This window comes from Lipophrys pholis (genome assembly GCF_963383615.2).
Source record: "Lipophrys pholis genome assembly, chromosome: 8".
In the NCBI taxonomy this organism is placed as follows: Eukaryota; Metazoa; Chordata; class Actinopteri; order Blenniiformes; family Blenniidae; genus Lipophrys; species Lipophrys pholis.
Window position 1 is genome coordinate 19,252,691 of NC_137630.1, and position 17,507 is coordinate 19,270,197.

Sequence of the window (17,507 nt, forward strand, 5' to 3'; positions counted from 1 at the left end):
ACTGTGACGACGGATATTTTTGTAAACCAAGCACTAAATGCAGTTAAGCTTATGGTGATGTTATGTCGCTATTAAATCCTTAGACAAATATGAATGTTCTCTTTTGGGACACATAAAAACATTATATTTAGTAAGCGTGTGCACGGACTGATTTTCCATGAGATGCATACAGCGTTGACAATATAGCAAAGCTTCCTTCTTAAATGTGTTTCTGTGGAACACAGTGTTGCTCACAGTGTCTGTTCTTCATTCCCTGTATTTATTATGAAAAAAAAAAAAAAAAAACCTTCTGGATGTCCTTGTGTGTTCCAACAGGTTGAGTGTGTGTTTGTGAGAAAACATTTGTGTATCACTTCCTACTCTTCCATGTGTTTTTGTACGGTTTACGCGCATATTGTGTGCATGCTTAAGTGGTGTGGTGGTGGTGCTGCTGCCTTTTCCCAGCACTGGGCATGTTCAAGGCCAGCAGCTGCGCTGTCAAGATACGTTTAAGTCTTTTCTCCAAAAACACTTGCTCTGCTTTCTATCAGCGGGCAGAGCGGGGCTGGCCCGGCACTGAGCAGGGGCGAGTGCAGATTATTAAACATCAGACGATCCTTATTCACCCTGATTGAAACTGGCTTGGCCTGCATGCAGGGTTAGTTTGGTCGGGTTTGGTTGGTCACAGTGGGAAAAGTATATTAGCGTGTGGTGGATTGGTGCTACTCTGCTGGAATCACCCGACTGTCTGCGGACAGATTCAATTGGTTATAGTATTGAATTAGTAAAGATTGGGATATTTCTGTGGAAGGTCGTCTGCGTTTTTCATCCGTGGCCTCGCCTATGAGAAATATCATGCAGACAAAGGGGCATTTGTACATCTGTGTGTCTTCGCACAGTCACACGTGCATGTTTTCATACGTGTCTAATAAATGCTCCACAGTCGGTTAGATAAATCTCCCAGCTGCAGTGGAAGAGAAAAAGACGGAGGAGCAAGAGATCAAGAGACAGGAGGTGATAGAAAGAAGAGATCATCTTTACGACCTCTTTTCTTCATAAAGTGTATTTCATGGTCGTAAATCACCGGCCAGGGGGCCGACACAAGGCCTGATCTCTCAGACCAGTAAAACACTGCGATGGGAAGCTTTGAGCTCAAAAGTGTGGTTCAGATTTGTCTCCCTTTGGAGTGTTTTATGTTCCACAACACTTCATTGGCGCTCACATTGATCGGATATAACAAAGCGTGAAGAGAAAGGAGGAAAGACATTGCGGGAAAAGAATGAATGGGATGAATTAGAGAAGTATGTGTGTGTAGTTTATCTGAGTGTGAGTCTGTTTATATCTGTGTGTTTATTGACAGCTGGCAAAGAGATACTCCGTCCTCTTGAATTGCATGCAGTGGAATCTCTTCAGTACATCCTTTTTTTTATCAGAGGAGGATGTGAACATAAATTCTGCGACACTCTTTGAAATATACATCATGCACTTTGACTACTTGCCAAGCTCACTCCTGACTTTCTCATGCCCTAACACCCCCCCCCCCCCCCCCCCCCCCACACCCCCCAATTGACATTTTCTTTTTCTGGCTGTCTGCACTGTGATTGGCAGGTCCTTTGTGATCCAGCAGATCCCCAGCAGTAACCTCTTCATGGTGGTAGTGGACAACAAGTGTGACTGCAGCATGTATGAGCCAATCACCATGGACCCCATCGAAATCATGTATATCCTTCACTGCTCTGGAGCGCTGCTGTTGGGGGGGGGTCGGGGGGGGGGGGGGGGGGGGGGGGGGGGCAGGGGGGCTGTGTGGAAATAGCAATAATTACAATAATTCAAATGACTATGACAATATGCGTCCTTAGGTTAGAGGTGGACTACGTTTAATGTTATACTGTTAGTAGAGATAGAACAGTTTTTACTAAGAATGCACACCAGCGATACTACATGATTAAAGTGTCACTGACACACTCATTAACAGCAACCTCGGTCACTTGGTCCACAAGATGCATAGGAGAGTGTGTAGACAGACGCTACGCTCTGCCCCATGTGTACTGTAGACGCAGTAGTATACCGGAGCCTTCGAGGCTGTTGGAGTTGTGCGTAGCGTCGACGAAAAGGCTATGCAGAGGTGGTCGGCTATAACACACAGCCTTCACTTATTGTTTGCTTATAGGGTATGAATTTGACTTTATCGCATTTGATAAGTACTTGTATTGAAAATCTGTTAAAGATTACTTGTCCTTTAAACAAGTGGTATCTGCTTCCCTAGTTTAAACTCTTTTTATGACGTAAATCTCCATTACCATAGCATTTTCTGTGTTGGACCTCTTGTGGATGAAATATCTGAGATTGTTTTACTATGCTCTGATCCGATAGTGAGACAGCGCTTTGCTAATTTAGCAATTTGTCTGGCTCAGTGTTCCCACTGAGTGTTTGTGAGCTTGAACTGTGTCCCAGTCAACACCGTGATGGGAAACTGACCAGCAGCAGACAGCTGGCCTCAAGTGGCTTCAGACGAAGGAATGTCACCACACGACTGGCTGGCTTGCCCTCACAATGTGCATTTCTTTGAAATTTCATGCAGCAGAATCAGACTGTATATACATGTCCACCGGTGTTTATTTTGCAGTGGAGAGCTCATTGTACCATAAGGCCTGTTATTCTGTTGCTGTGCAACAAAAATAAACTCATCCAACAATATGATTTTTTTTTTTTTTTTTTTCCTGCACATCTTGCTGTGCACATTTTGTTTGGTTTGTCCTTTTGAGGAGAAATATGAAATCTTTTCCATTATAAACAAGATATAAACAACAGCGTGTTCCAGTCCGGTCTGTTATTACCTTAACTTCAGCTGCACATAATGAATCTCTCAAATGTGAGAGACTCAAGATGCAAAAGGACAGGAGGCGTCCAGACACCTGCCACCCGTTCCACCCTGAGGTATGCACGCCAGAACATATGCACACCACTCACCACTACAGCTCTCTCCTATCCTATATGTTTTTGAGATAAATGGTCTTTGTGTCTCCCTGTTTTGCCCCTCGTCCCCCTGCCTCCAGGAAAACTCAATGGAGTGTGGCGGGGTGGCGAGTCTCAGCCCGTCGCTCGTCGCGACGCTGCTCTGCGCGCTCGTGGCGGTCTTCCCCAGGTGACCAGGGTTGGCCACGCCTCTCCATCCAGAACTTGATGTGGATTGGCATGGCTCGGCATGCAAAAGAGTCTCAGTGATGCCACAGAAAAAAAACACTCCTGCCCCATATAAAATCGCGCCCATTTTCAAGTCACCGCCTACAAAGCCCCTCGCCCTGAAGTACCAGCATACAGCGTACAGATTTGAAAAGGATTGATCATGGAGAGTTGACGAAGCTCCGATGTAGTGATTATTAAGGTGCTTTAGCAATATCACATGAGCTACACAGCAAAGTTCTTGCAAAAATTCAAAGTTTAGAAAAACATAGTAAACAATGGTAACAATGCACTTTCTGTAGTAGCCTAAAAACTGCACAAGGGGTCCAGTAATACCCACGAACCCAAACCACAATGTTCAGTCCTTTCAGGTAGCAGCTAAGGGCTGGGGTCTGTACCTGGGCTTGGAACTGGGCATTAGAGCCACGTTACACCTTTGTGGAGAAAGTCAGGCACACCCTCCCCCGACTCTTGACTTTTAATGGACAATAATTATTCTGAAGATGAAAAATTCAAACTGAAGATGAAGATTATATGTGGCGCAGGTTGTAATGAAATGTTTGTCTAATGATCTTTTTTTCACAGTGAGACAAAAAAAAAAAAAAAGTTAAAGTATATGTATGAAGAAAAAAAGAAGAAGTTTTATTTATGATTTGCAAGTGGTTACCCATAAACTGTGACTATGAGATTTTGAGTCCTCTGATGTGAGTGGTTGTTAATATTTGAGCTTTGCCTTATTGAACGATATTGGTCCTGTTTGTGTACTTTTGAAATAAAAAGATGCTTAAAATTTACACCCTTGTTTAAGGCCATGTTGTTGAAAAGCTTGCGGTGAAGCCAAAGACCTTGAATAGAACAATGGGCTTGAAACGAGCGGCCAGCTCTCTGTCCCTATAGACTGTTCTGTTGTTGGTGGTGGATTTGACTGATTAATACAGTTTCTGCTCTTAGCGGTCGACTTTGGGGAAACGTTTGACTGCTTTTTGGCCTCCACATGAGAAAAAGATGTGGCAAGGATGTGTGTTTGTGTGTGTGTACATCTGGTGTTTCCCTATTCTGTCATGTGCGCCTCCGCCCCAGAGGCTCCCCCCCCCCCCACCCCCATACAAAGAGACAATAAAGACCAAGACACTGGAATCGAAGACCAACCACAACATACATCTGCATTTGCTTAGTAAAAGATGCTAAAAACCTTCAGAATGTTCTCACATGTGCACTTAAATGCAGGAATTAGATTCTTGGGGCGAGTTTAACTGTGAGAAAATGCACAAATGTATAAGTCACATTGTTGTGTGCATGTAAAGTAAACGAGACGTTTTAGGAGATCCTGTCAGTCCCAGCAAGAGGAAGCTCCTGTGGTCTCCATGTCAGCACCAGGGTCCCTGTGGTCAACAGCAGGACATGCTTCGTCTCCCCCTCTTTCCCCACCTCGCAGCCCGCCAGTTCTGCAAACCCCCCACTGTGTCCTCCACTGTCCTCGTGGTCTGATCTCTTCTCTACCGTTTCACTCATCTCGTCTCTCAGGCAAATCTGTGTGACTCTAATCATTCCCAGTTCCTTTCCTCTTTTCTATGGTCCAAAGACTCCCTGACTTGCTTGTGGGTCATTTATCACTGCGTAATGGGATTGGAGCTGTTTTGGGTCAACACGCATCCAATCCGGTCTGCGATTCCTTCCTGTTTGCCAGATGAGTTATGAGAAAAAGCATCCAGTATGTGTGCGAAAGGCCGCCTTGGGAAAGCAATCTTCTTTCTGGGGAGTTGCCATAATGGCAGCTTTGTTGCCACCTTTCTTGTTCCCGTGTGTGATAAATGCTCATCTCTGTTTTCTGTGAGCGCGTTTGCCTGCGTACCGATGGGAGGTACACCACCCATTCTAATGCACGCACGCAGTCTTTTGCTAAATTTTTCACTCCAAATGAAAGGATGGCATATAGCTTTCATTTCCTGGTCTATCTAAACCTACATGTGTTTTAGATCACACGATGATGTTTACTTGGAAAGCCTACTTCACACTTGTATCCCCTGTCCATCAAAAGAGACACTCTCCAAAACAGAGAAGCATCAATGGAGGTATTTTCTGAAAAGGCGTCCACATTCCTTCCCAGTGATCCAATCCATGCTGTTGTTTGAGGTGGGAAGGAGCCCCTGAGAGAGGACTCACTGATCACTTGGACACAATGCCCTGAAGGGGCCCTGCAGTTCAAAACACACCTATCCATCAGCACTCACACGGCTCCAACTCTGTTTGTTCGCCATTATCTTGACTCCATGAGAAATCTCTCTTAGTGCTGCGCAGGAAGACAGATGACAATGAATTCACACAGGCAGACTGTTCACACATTCAAACATTTGTGCATTGGATCCGCAGTCCCAAGCATGCATCAACACACACACGATAAACACAACGGGAGACACTCACACAGGCGGTCACGCAGAGGGCAAAGTTTCTGGTGTTAGTTCCGATGGAGTGGATACCATTGGCGGTTTGCTTTGAGGACTCCAGATATGTTTAAATGAAAATGATTCTGAGCAGCTGAACCACACCAGGACCACACACAGGCCCGGTGACCACAACACGGCAAAGCTAAGACAAGCTGGGAAAACACACACAATTCGACATTCCACGAGGCGACAACCAACATCTCAGCCGTACAACTGACTGTCTTCATGTATTCTTGTGTTTACACACAGAATAGAGTTACTGTAATGAATATGTAATCATAGAAAAACACATGTATTTTCACAGCTTTCTGCACAGATTGAGCAATTACGGCTTCACTGTCATCAACAGCATCACCCTCCCAGCATCTTGTCCTCCGCCCTGCCCTCGTTTACCTCCTCCTTCACCCTCCTTCCCCTTTCCTTCCCCCGGCAGTTCTGGACACATTCTGGCTGGCTGCAGTGGTGATAATGACCAGACCTCTCGACTACCTCACCCACCCACCCACACGCGCACGTACCCGCACACTTGCACATCGGAGACGAAAAGCCGAACCAAACCCCAAAGACAAATTTGTTCCTGCGGGTGCCAGGAGACACACCGCTGCCAAGGCTGAGAGGTGCCAGTTGAAAACATACTCTCAACACACGCACGCACGCACGCACGCACGCACGCACGCACGCAGGCACACACACACACAGAATTCGTTGTCAACCCCATGCTGTGAGAGGAAGAAAAGTCCTCAGTACTTAGGGACCTCTCGGTGAGCTTGAAGACCTGACAGCCAGCTGTACTAATATTCTGTGTGTGCGTGTGCAGGCGTGCGTGTGCGTGTGCGTGTGTGTGTGTGTGTGGTAAAGCAATGCATGATGGGGGGGGGGGGGGGGGGGGGGTTGTGAGAAAAGGGAGAAACTATATCTCATTGTTTTTGTGCTCTGATTAGGATTAGCATACAGTATATATTTGGTGGTGAAAGGTGCACATAATTCACTGGCTTCAAGTTCATCAATTCTCCCTCAGACAGGCAGCTTATGCTCATCAACCACATGCTGAATAAGAAAACCAGAACAAATCAGAGGCATATATTTAGCATTCCATTCTATGTTTGTGCAAACAAGCCGAGGGAGATTTTTCAATATTAGCATATTCGGCGGTGTCTTTGTTGCTGCAACCTGAGCCCCACCAGCCCTTCCAGCCTACCAAAATCTTCATTCACTTATACATGGCAAGCTGAGCAATGGCCTGGAGGGGCATATATATTGGCTCCCTCAAACAGGAAGTGGCTAAATGGAGACCCAGGAGCCCCCTGCCTTGCCGCTGCCACTAAAATGCACCCAGGCTGTTTTTAGAGTGTTGGCCAATTTAACAGAATGGACAGTCAGGAGTGAAGGAGTAGTAGAGAGGGAGGGTAAGTAAGGAAAGAGGGAAAACTAGATTGGAGGTCAGGGAAGCAACGGAGGGGAAAAGGCATGTACTGATTGTGGCGGAGTAGGTGGTCCCACGATATCACTGCTCAAAGTGAGCAACACCATTGGCAACAATCCTCGGTTTGTCCCCCAGTCTCCGTACTGGACGCAGATTGAGAACAGCTATAAGCATTGAGAGCACTTCGGAGTTTCCTCGGATCACAGTTCATCAGCATCAGCATGTTTGTCTTGGATGGAGGACCAATCAATGAGTTAGGAACTATTGGCGCTGTTGGCTCCCACTGCCTGCCATAAATCCTGCTGCACTGATGAGGACCGAACGTCTATGTGATAATTGATGCAGCGATTTTTATTTCATACATGGCGTCTTTGGGCATAGTGTGGTTACATCAAACTTTTACAGAAGTGTGTGCGTGCGTGTGTGTGTGTGCGTGCATGAGTCTATATGTCATGTTTGATTTGTATCCCTATACCCCAGCTGGAGAGGTGCTCATGCAAACCCTCTGTGAACTCACTGTGGACAGGAGTACTCCTTTTGGCATATTGGTGTGTGTGTGTGTGTGTGTGTGTGTGTGTGTGTGTGTGTGTGTGTGTGTGTGTGTGTGTGTGTGTGTGTGTGTGTGTGTGTGTGTGTGTGTGTGTGTGTGTGTGTGTGTGTGTGTGTGTGTGTGTGTGCGTGTGTGCGTGTGTGCGTGTAAGATATTACTCATATTGTCGGGACGTTTTCTGTTGACACAAAGACATTAATGTAAGAAAAAATGAGTCACCGTGATACAACCCATTATATTTGACTGCTAAGATATGTTTCAGGGTGAGATCTGTGTTCAGGTTCGGGTTTAGACTGGAGCTAATGAGGGTTATGGTTAGGGTTACATTTGAAGGGTAAGCTTCAGGTTGGTATGTTTAATTCATGCAGATACCGCTGCGTGAGCATGTGAGATTTGTGTGTTGCAGTGCACATGATGAAGCGCATGTTCTGTCTATTGCTTGGCCCTGGGATTTCAACCCCCTTATTGCATAGCAGAGCAGTTAAATGAAGGATTAAGTTACAGCCACGGGCCCTGATGGAAAATGTGACATTTACTTGTCCTTGCTCACCCCGCTCGTCACCTCTTTCTCACCTTGCCCACATCCATCTTTACCCAAATCCAAAAGTCTCACCCTTGTGCGTCCTCCTGCTTTGTCTCATGACTCACGTTGTCTCTCAGCATTCATGTGAGCGCAGCTTCATTCATGCACATGTGCTGCATGCATGTTTGCGGCATGCATCCGCCCGCTCGTTCTCCTCCTGTCTTGAGGGTATGACATCACAGCGAGCTAACACCGGGCGCTGACGTTCGCTCTGCGGTGGAGGCGAGCTGGGACGTGACGACGTCTGTTTGTTTTAAGAGATCTGAAGTCTGAAGGCAGTCCCAGGGAGCCGTTTGATTAAGGCTCTCATTTATGTAACCGTTACCGTTCCACAGTTCGAGTCCATGTTGTGATTATAAACAATCAGAGTTGTAATATACTCTGGATGTGATCTGGTCACAGCTCAGAGACGCAGCGTGTGGACTGCGTGTTTGAGTGTCAGTGGGCGGATGCGAGTGTATTTGTGATTTATGTCGCTTATTAGTGTGTATATAAGAAAGTGCCATTAATGAGCTGTGTAATGTTAAAAATCCTGCAGTGTGTCATTACTTGGAGTGGAACAGAAAGAACTACAGCCTGATTTGTCTTGAGCGGAGAGAAGACTGTAAAAGGAGAACGGAACAAGGTCAAGGGAGGCTTACATAAAGAGGAAGTCAGATTAGGCATAGAAAACATACGGTGTTCAAATCCATTTTAGAAGACGTAAAGCTGAAATATTGGCATTAGGTTTTTAAGGGAAAGAATTGCTGTTATTCTAAAAAAACATTGCCAATGTCTCTGATGAAGTGAAGGCCCATTTTCATAATCCAAATCACAAAGAAAGCATATTGTGGTGTGATTTTGCTTCTGGAGGTCTTTCACTTAAAGTTGTGAACTTTATCTCCCCGTTCCCGTTTGCTGTGTGTTATTTCGTTTATTTCTGACCGGACTTTGGGTTTCTTTTTTTCTCGGTGGACCTCATCTCCTCCTCTGAGTGTTATTTCCTCCATTCCTCTCAGTTAATCTTTTTTCAGTTCCCTTGTAACTGAACCAAATTTTTTACTTAACTAATCATTTATTTGAACAGATACCCTCATAGAGACAGATTTTTTGGGTTTTTGCTTTTTTGAATTGTGGATTTGTATGGAGCTCCCAGACAAGAGGAGAAGAGAAAGGCCACCTGGGAGGAAGAACGAGGAAAGACGATCATCAGCTGTCGCAACACCTAGGAGGAAAATGCAGAGAAAAGAATTGGAAAGTGAACTGGAATGGTTTCAATCCTCCTAGACTGACTAGCTATACAATTGTATTGCGTGCTCTCTTTTGTGTTTTCACACATTGCAGAGAGAAAACTGAGGACGTCAAAAACAATTCTGCAACAAATATTGATTAATTTAGTTGGCCAAAAAAGCGTAAACAAATCAAACAGTCTTTGGAATATGAGAGCGTCTTCAGTCATCCTGTGCTTTCAATCCTTCTGGCGCTCTTCTTCTCACAGCTTCACCTGGAACGCTTTTCCAGCCACCGGGGGTTTCTCACATGTGCTGCGCACACATCAGCTTCATTTCTCCAGACGGAGATCCAACTCATCCCGAGTTAGTCCTCAGTTCAGGATCAGGTCAGCTGATCCTCTCAGCCACTTCACTGCTCCGTCACATTGTCCTCACAGAACCATTGAGTTGTGTGTTTCTGGTCATTCTCTTAGTGAGAAAAGTACTGATTCCTATATTGTTATACAGTGTAGCTGTGGATTGTTTTTGATCTTATTCCGTGTTATTCCCCCAAGAGCAGAATAAAAGCGAGATATTTTACCTTTTAACTTTGATCGGGGCTCACGTGACTTTTGAAAAGCATGTGAATGGATGATTTCATGCAGCTAAGATAAGATGGCACCAATAATGTGTAAATCATGAAAATTGTCAATTGTAATACTTTTGGGGATTTTTATTTAGTTACACTTTGTTTGTTTACCAATAATACCATGACACTTTAATTGGCGATACAACTTATTCCCATTGTTTCATTTTCCCTTATTTTAAAATAATGAAAACTCCTTGAATCTATAGGTGTGTTCATATGGTTCTATTGCGCTTCAAGTATGCCACGATAGTCAGACAAATAGATATCTCTCAGTCTGAGCCAATCAAGTAAGCCCTCATGTTCCTGTCACAGTGACAGAAAAGGGCACAGAAATGAGCTTCTGCGCAATACAGCATCCTCCAATCAGCTCTGAGGCCCGGAGCTGTTTATCCGAGAAAATAATTGTAAACCGTTTAAAGCAGGCCAACGCACCCTCACCAGGGAAATAGTCTGCTATTGTGTTGATGGAGAGGAAATGGCCCTGATCCTAATAAACGATGTATTTATGGAGTGAGGCTAACAAGTTGAGTCAGAGGAGTAATTTTGGCCAGCGTGTGTTTATGCACTTTTTAACAATCTCCCTGGTGTAAACAATGTGCCTGGTTTGCAGGCACTAAATGCCTCTTAAAGAACAATTTCTCATTCAGTTCAAAGACTCTTCATCACAGTGGAAGCAAAAACAATACGGTACCAGACAATAATTACTTTTAAGGGTGAGCACGGCTTCATGAGCGACTGTGGAAAGAAGAGCTTCATGGAAAAGTGATCGACACATCAGCGTCTATTGTCTCACTCTAGGATACAAAATTGTCCAGCTTGATCTTAAAGAAGCATGCAAACTCCAGACAGAAAGGCCGAGGCCGGTATTTGACCTTGCACCTTCTCGCTGTGAGCTGAGAGCGCTAACCACTGCCCCACCATAAGGCCTCACTCAAGGAAACAGCATCCTTTAAAATAGGCTTTCGTTTGTACTTCTTTTTTCTCTTGGATTTCTTTTAAAATGACATTTAAGGTGAGTTGTTCAATCTGTCTGAAAACAATTTAGATTCTTCTGAAAAAAAGATGGGGGCTTTTCTTTTTTTTAAAGCCAGCTCATCCCGAGCCTATATAAACACTAAATATCCAGCTTGAAGTCAAAATTGTAATTTCTGATGAACAAGAATTTTTATTTTGAAGGACTTGTGGGCTTTTATTTGGAAAGCCAGCTCACCCCTACGCCTAGCTAAACACTTAATATCTATTTTGAAGTCAACATTGTAATTTTTGATAAACAAGGACTGTTATTTGGAAGGAGTTTGGGGCTTTTATTTGGAAAGTCAGGACATTCAGGTTAAGTGGTCACACTGTGTAATTCTTGGTGTGAATGATGCAACACGGATGCAGCAACAGTTAGTGATGTCATCAGAGAAGAGGAGAGGACGGATTTTATCTAAATATTTTGGGAACAACTCCTCAAAATCCAAAGTATGTGACTGAGAGGAGGCAGGGATTCGGCGTTTGAAGCTTTGACAGCGAATAAAATCAAAACCGATCGACGAGTCAAAAAGTTGAACCGCATTTGGAGCAGAAGCGTCTCTTCTGTCATTTCATCGTGTTTTAAAGCCGATATAATATTCACCCTCAGAGGAAAGAGCGTTTGCGCAAGGGCCTTTTTTTGGGTGACAATCTTATTTTGAAAGGCACATTGGCGACTTCTAGTTTGATCTGGGTCAGGGGTATTGTCGCATGATTTTTAGGTCTTTATGAGACGAACAATTGAGTTTTTCTTTGATCTCCCTGCGACATTCCGTGGTGGCCGTTTTAGTGTTTCTAGGTGGTGCCAGAGAGCACATTATGGCACTCTGGAGGTTATTTTTTTTACATTTACTTACATTTTTCGCCAGTCTTGATGAACGGGCCAAATTTGGTCAACATTTGAACGTGTTTAGTGGGTCAAATTTGGGCTCAAAGAGGCGTCAGGAGTCAAAGAAAAAATAAATAAATAAAAAGAAACATTGCAAAAACAATCGGCGGGCCCTGGCCTTTCGGGCTCCATTCCTAATAACCACAAAACAAACCTCATACAGCCACCAGCAAGTAAATAGATAGGTAAGTAAACATAATGTAAAAGTAGAAACTGATATTATCTGTATTATTTCTTAATTGTGCACAATTCCTAATCACATGATCTGACTTTAATCAGAAGAGCTGGCGGTCGTTTTCCTCATAATATTCTCTATAGGAATGTCGAACGAGGCCCGACCCCATCACCTCCAAATGTTGTGTTTGTATAATGCTAATTAGTACTGCGTGCCAAAGCATTGCAATGTCTGCGCAGTAAAAACATGAATGAGACTACAGTTTTAGAGCTTTTGAGTATTTCCCAGAAGTGTCTTCCAAAGTTGAAATGTAATTCATGTTTTTTTTTGGGTGCGAACGAGTCGAAGCTTCTTGGTCCTTTAGTGTGTTTTTCCATTCCGGTCCCTGACAACAGGTGCACCTAAGTGTGTGTGTGTGTGTGTGTGTGTGTGTGTGTGTGTGTGTGTGTGTGTGTGTGTGTGTGTGTGTGTGTGTGTGTGTGTGTGTGTGTGTGTGTGTGTGTGTGTGTGTGTGTGTGTCCAGTCACAAACTGAGCCCAGCTGAGTGTGTTTCATGTCTCCACACTAACCACAGGTGACAGACACAAACTGCCGCCTTCCAAACTAAACTTAAAGCTTGAATCAGGATGTTTTGGGAAAAAAAGAAGAGCTGTGAGTTTGGAATCAGGTTGCTTCGTGGCTGCGAGCATTTAAAAATCTTTTCTTTTTTTTTTTTTTTTCCAGGGACAGGTCGTCCTTGTGGAACATAAAGCCTAAAGTCCCCAAAAGGAAAAATACTACCTCGATTTGTAGTTGAAAAAGTGTTTTAAACTTAAAGGTTAGAGTTAGGGTTCGGACTGGCTGGGGCTCCGTGTGTGTGTGTGTGTGTGTGTGTGTGTGTGTGTGTGTGTGTGTGTGTGTGTGTGTGTGTGTGTGTGAGGCAGGTGGAACAGAGTCAGAACATGACATAGTCAGTTATTGTTGGATAAAATCTTGCGCGCGCAGAAATATAAATCATTATTTGAGTCCGCCAACTCACTCATGATGCCAATAACATTTAAATTGACTATTCAAGTTTTTAAGGCTGTTCTTGAATTTTTATGTCTGACTCCTGCTTTCACAGCCCACAGAAAATAACAGAATGAAACAAATTCTCATTTCTTTTTTTTTTTCTTTTTTTTTTTTTTATTGGTGCGGTTCTCCACAGAATTCTGTTTTTGTTTTGAGGAGGGGTCAAAATAAAATACTAAGAGACGCTGGTTTGCTCATGTATCAGACATGTGGAGCCTGGTCTGATTCAGATTAAACAACGAGGGGTCAAAGGTTTGTGTGAAAGAATGGACTGAATCAAACATGTTGTGGCTTCAAAGTGAAATGGAGACTTTTAATTTGAGAATAAAAGCAGGAAGCAGCATCATTTGGTTCGCAGATTTTGTTGATGTCCCACTCCGTCCCGCATGTGACTACACTAATATAGCAAAGAAAACTCTCATAAAGCTTTAAGCAAAGTAGAGTTTATTTCATCAATCAGTATTTAACATCTTCAATCACTTTAGGTGTTTTTGGCGTACATGGTAAGAATACAGCTTTTGGAGGAAAAATGTAAACAAAATTACTAAAAACCTTTCCTTTTTGTAAACTGTAATAAAGATGTTTAGTCTAAATAAATGAACCTCTTTTTTCATTCTTCTTCATATCCTCCAAACACGTTTCAAACAAAGGCGATTCTGACGAGGTTTTATTTCTCCCCATCTTACGGTTTGTGCCCAAGAATTGTGAGTATAATTTGTTAACGAGGTCAAACATCAGGAGAAACATGTGAAAACGAACAGAAATCTCGAGAAGTCGAGACTATGAGGCCATGATTTTCCAAAAAATAGAACATAAACCTCCATCCATACCACTACAATTTAGCAATGCAGGAGACCACGCACACGCAGATGCACACACACACACACACACACACACACACACACACACACACACACACACACACACACACACACACACACACACACACACACACACACACACACACACACACACACACACACACACACACACACACACACAGGGGAAAACATGTAAACTCCACAGTGAGGCTCCAAAGCCTGGACTCAAACCAGCAGCTGCGCCAAAACGGCCATTTAAACTTCTAGCGTTTGGAAACCCCAGAACACCTTCAGCTCGGTCACAGACAGAAATCCTCTCAAACTGGAATGTAACGCTACCATCACGTAAACCAAGTTCTATGAAAAGCAACGCATCCAAATCTATTCCTGAAAAGCTTTATTGAATAACCACTCTGCCCATTAAACTCCCAGCTAGTACAAGAAAGATAAACAGTGGAGCAGTTAAACAGCTGAGCAGTCCCGTTTCTAAAGCCACATACCTTCTTATAAAAACCTGAGCGGCTGATACACACTTGGCTGATATTGGGACTCTGGTTTGAGGACTTCCCTGGTGTTTCTCTCCCTCTCCTCTCTGTGGTTCTCTGTCTCGCTCCCTCTCGCTCGCTCTTTACTCTTTTGGGGAGGGAATTCACCTCTATAATTTATTTCATGCAGGAAAAAAGACATTGCGGGCTCATAAATCAAAAGCACTTTATATAAAAAGAAATGAAAGCCGCCTGCATATGGGATGTTTTAGCTCACATTCTTAGCAATTTCGACATGTAATAAAAGAAATATGGAATTTTCACCTCAGGTCTCTATCAATAAAACAAATGTGAGCTCTGAATGTGCTCTGTGTTCATGCGCTCACACCGTATCGTGGCATTTACATAACTTGATTTGTTAGGCACAGGAGGCGATGTCTGAGCGAGCAAGGCAAACAGAGCACCAGTGCAGCAACTGGAAGTGTGATCTACACCCGTGCAAAGATAATCCTCATCACAGCAGATATATGGCTTCAAACCCTTTGATGACTCAGTTTCCCAGAGCATTAAAACAAGTTCCTTCATGGACATTTTAATGCTTTTGGCCTAAATCTTGTTGTGGACAATACAACTACAGTGTGTGTAGTTTTTTTTTCCTCTCTTTAAAAAGTCTTCAAAATAAAATCAATCAAATGATCGATATTTACAACTTTCGTCAGCGACTGATTCTTGGATGCAGTTGATGTGTCCAAACTCTTGAAATTAAGTGGTCATGAAGCCTATCTGAGCACTTTCACATGGTGGCTTCATTTTATTCCCCCTGTCATATTGAATCTATCATTCATCCCGCGTGCCATTTGACTTATACCATAACTGCTGGTCTGCTTAAGCCAGCGCTGATCGCTTTAATCTGTACTGCTGTTTGTGGGTTTTAAACGATCAGGTTGTATGTGGCTGCAGTGATCTCCCACGGGGGGGGGGGGGATCATGTTACCCCGGGACGCCACCGACAGCTTCCACTTCTGTCTCGCACTCGTTTATCATACGATGGTGCTAGATCGCCACTTACACTCCCCGCAGTAGAAGCAGAGGAAACGTGTGACGTCCAAGCAGAGACGCTTCGTCCAAATGGAATATTCCTGATGGCTTTCCCCCTGCGGTGTTCTTCGTGTCATCGATGCTTTAGCTTGGTACACTCGCACTCTCAAACGATGTTGAAGATGGAAGTTTTATCTGTGTGTGGGTGTGTGTGTGTGTGTGTGTGTGTGTGTGTGTACAGAGAAGTGATTTGTCTCCTCTTCCTCCCTTCCTTTCAGGGAAACAGCCATAAATTACAACAAGGAGAAAGACAACCATGTCCCTCCCTGTTGCTGTACCCTCCCTCACCTATCGCTCTGCCCTTTGCTCCTTTTCTCAGTTTAACGTTAAAACAGCAGTGACTGAAATATTACCTGCTGCGAGGGTCTGACTTTTACATCAGAGCCTGCGGAACGCATTTGATGACGCTGCAGCGGCTCGCAGCGAATCTTCGAGCAGGAACGTCGCGCTTTCCTGTTTTTGCTGCATCTGTGGAAAAAAACAACAAAAACAAAAACCCGAGAAAGAGGCTGCAAAAAGAGCCGTAAAAGAAGGCAGTGAGCCAGCGAGCTGCGGCAGGTTACGTTTGTACACAGTCTCCACAGAGCTGCAGTGCAGAGGGACAGGTCTAACAGGAATGCCAGTCTCTCAAAACCCTTCGGGTGAGGACTTAGGAACCACGGTCTGACTGAAAACACCTGCACCTTATAGAGGCCAGTGTACAGAAAGCTTCAACATCCTGCTCCAATATACACATTTATGAATGTTCGCTTTCACACAAACACACATGTATAGGCCAAACACGTGCACGCACCCACGCCCACGCACACACACACACGTACACACAAATATAAATAAAGGCAAGCTGTGCGCACTAGCGCACCAATGCAAAAGAATCCATACAAAAACTGTATATATAACTTGTGTCATCTTTTCCACAGCTACCTAACCCTCTCTACATGGGTAACTTTTTTTTTTTTTTTTTTGGGGGTATTCTCGTTCAGATGAAGGCCAATGAAATACTATCCACACGTTACAGAAATGGACAAGGCCCAAAAATGCTCTACACTCCCAAATAAACTTCCCCTCTGCTCATTTTCAGACTTTTGAGAGGAAAAAAAAAAAAACCCCTCTCTTCTGTAGACAGTGAGTTATTTGTACAGGTCTGCAGCATGTCTGCAGGCTTGCACTGGACTGTTGCTTGGATGGGTGACTGGTTTTACTAGTCTACCGATGTTCACCTCGAAGTGAGTGGAACAGCTTCATCAGGGCTCAGTCGTGGAAACAGTTTTCGTGGGCGAACCTCTATGTGGCACCTTACAGGCAGCTTCCTGCTCAGGATATCATCAAGCTGAAAATGCATTACATTTCTTGATAAAATGTCTGCATCACCTGGTTTACTTCGGTTCCTCTAATCAACACCTGACTGTGGTAGATTATGTGTTTTGGATCATTTTATGTGGTTCTTATCTTTAAAAAGTGTCACAGCTTTGTAATCCACACAAGTTGCTGACTTGTTTACCTGTCTGTCCGTCTGTGTGTGTGTGTGTGTGTGTGTGTGTGTGTGTGTGTGTGTGTGTGTGTGTGTGTGTGTGTGTGTGTGTGTGTGTGTGTGTGTGTCCTGTCCTGGACTGATGACCTGTCCAGAGTGAACCCTGCTCAGATCAGATTAGATAAAGCTGTTTAGAAGATGGACAGATGGATACAGTGTATAACTAAACTTCACCCGAATGACACAATAAAACTGTGTTGTTTGTGACTAAGAACTGTTCTCACTTCAGCTCCTGGCTCTTGACTCTTTCAACAGGAAGGTCCAAAAAGTGTTTTTGGAGAGCAAAAAAGGCTGACAGGGGAGAGAAAGAAACTGAACAGTTCTTAGAGTAAAAAGGTAAGGGCTGTGTGGAGACATTTCCAGATATTTACTCGTTATTGCTGCTTCCTTATTGCACCACCAAATCCAATTGAACACACTGTTTTTCTTCTCCCATAATCATC

The 17,507-nt window shown here is 43.9% G+C and overlaps 1 protein-coding gene across 3 annotated transcripts in view; it reads left to right on the top strand.

Annotated features, from left to right (window-relative positions):
- Positions 1 to 3,954, top strand: part of cacna2d3a (calcium channel, voltage-dependent, alpha 2/delta subunit 3a) — a gene marked incomplete at its 3' end in the record, with an annotated part of 115,265 nt that extends 111,311 nt beyond the window's left edge. For 2 of the 3 annotated variants that reach the window (XR_013935565.1, XR_013935566.1), the window contains 3 exons: positions 1,588 to 1,698; positions 2,828 to 2,916; positions 3,036 to 3,954. Coding sequence is in view for 1 of the 3 variants with exons in the window: in XM_080469910.1 (XP_080326036.1) it covers positions 1,588 to 1,698; positions 2,832 to 2,916; positions 3,036 to 3,128 (289 nt within the window). The remainder of the gene's footprint in view (positions 1 to 1,587; positions 1,699 to 2,827; positions 2,917 to 3,035) is intronic. The other variant, XM_080469910.1, reaches the window with a different exon arrangement.
- Between the last annotated feature and the right edge of the window lie 13,553 nt (positions 3,955 to 17,507).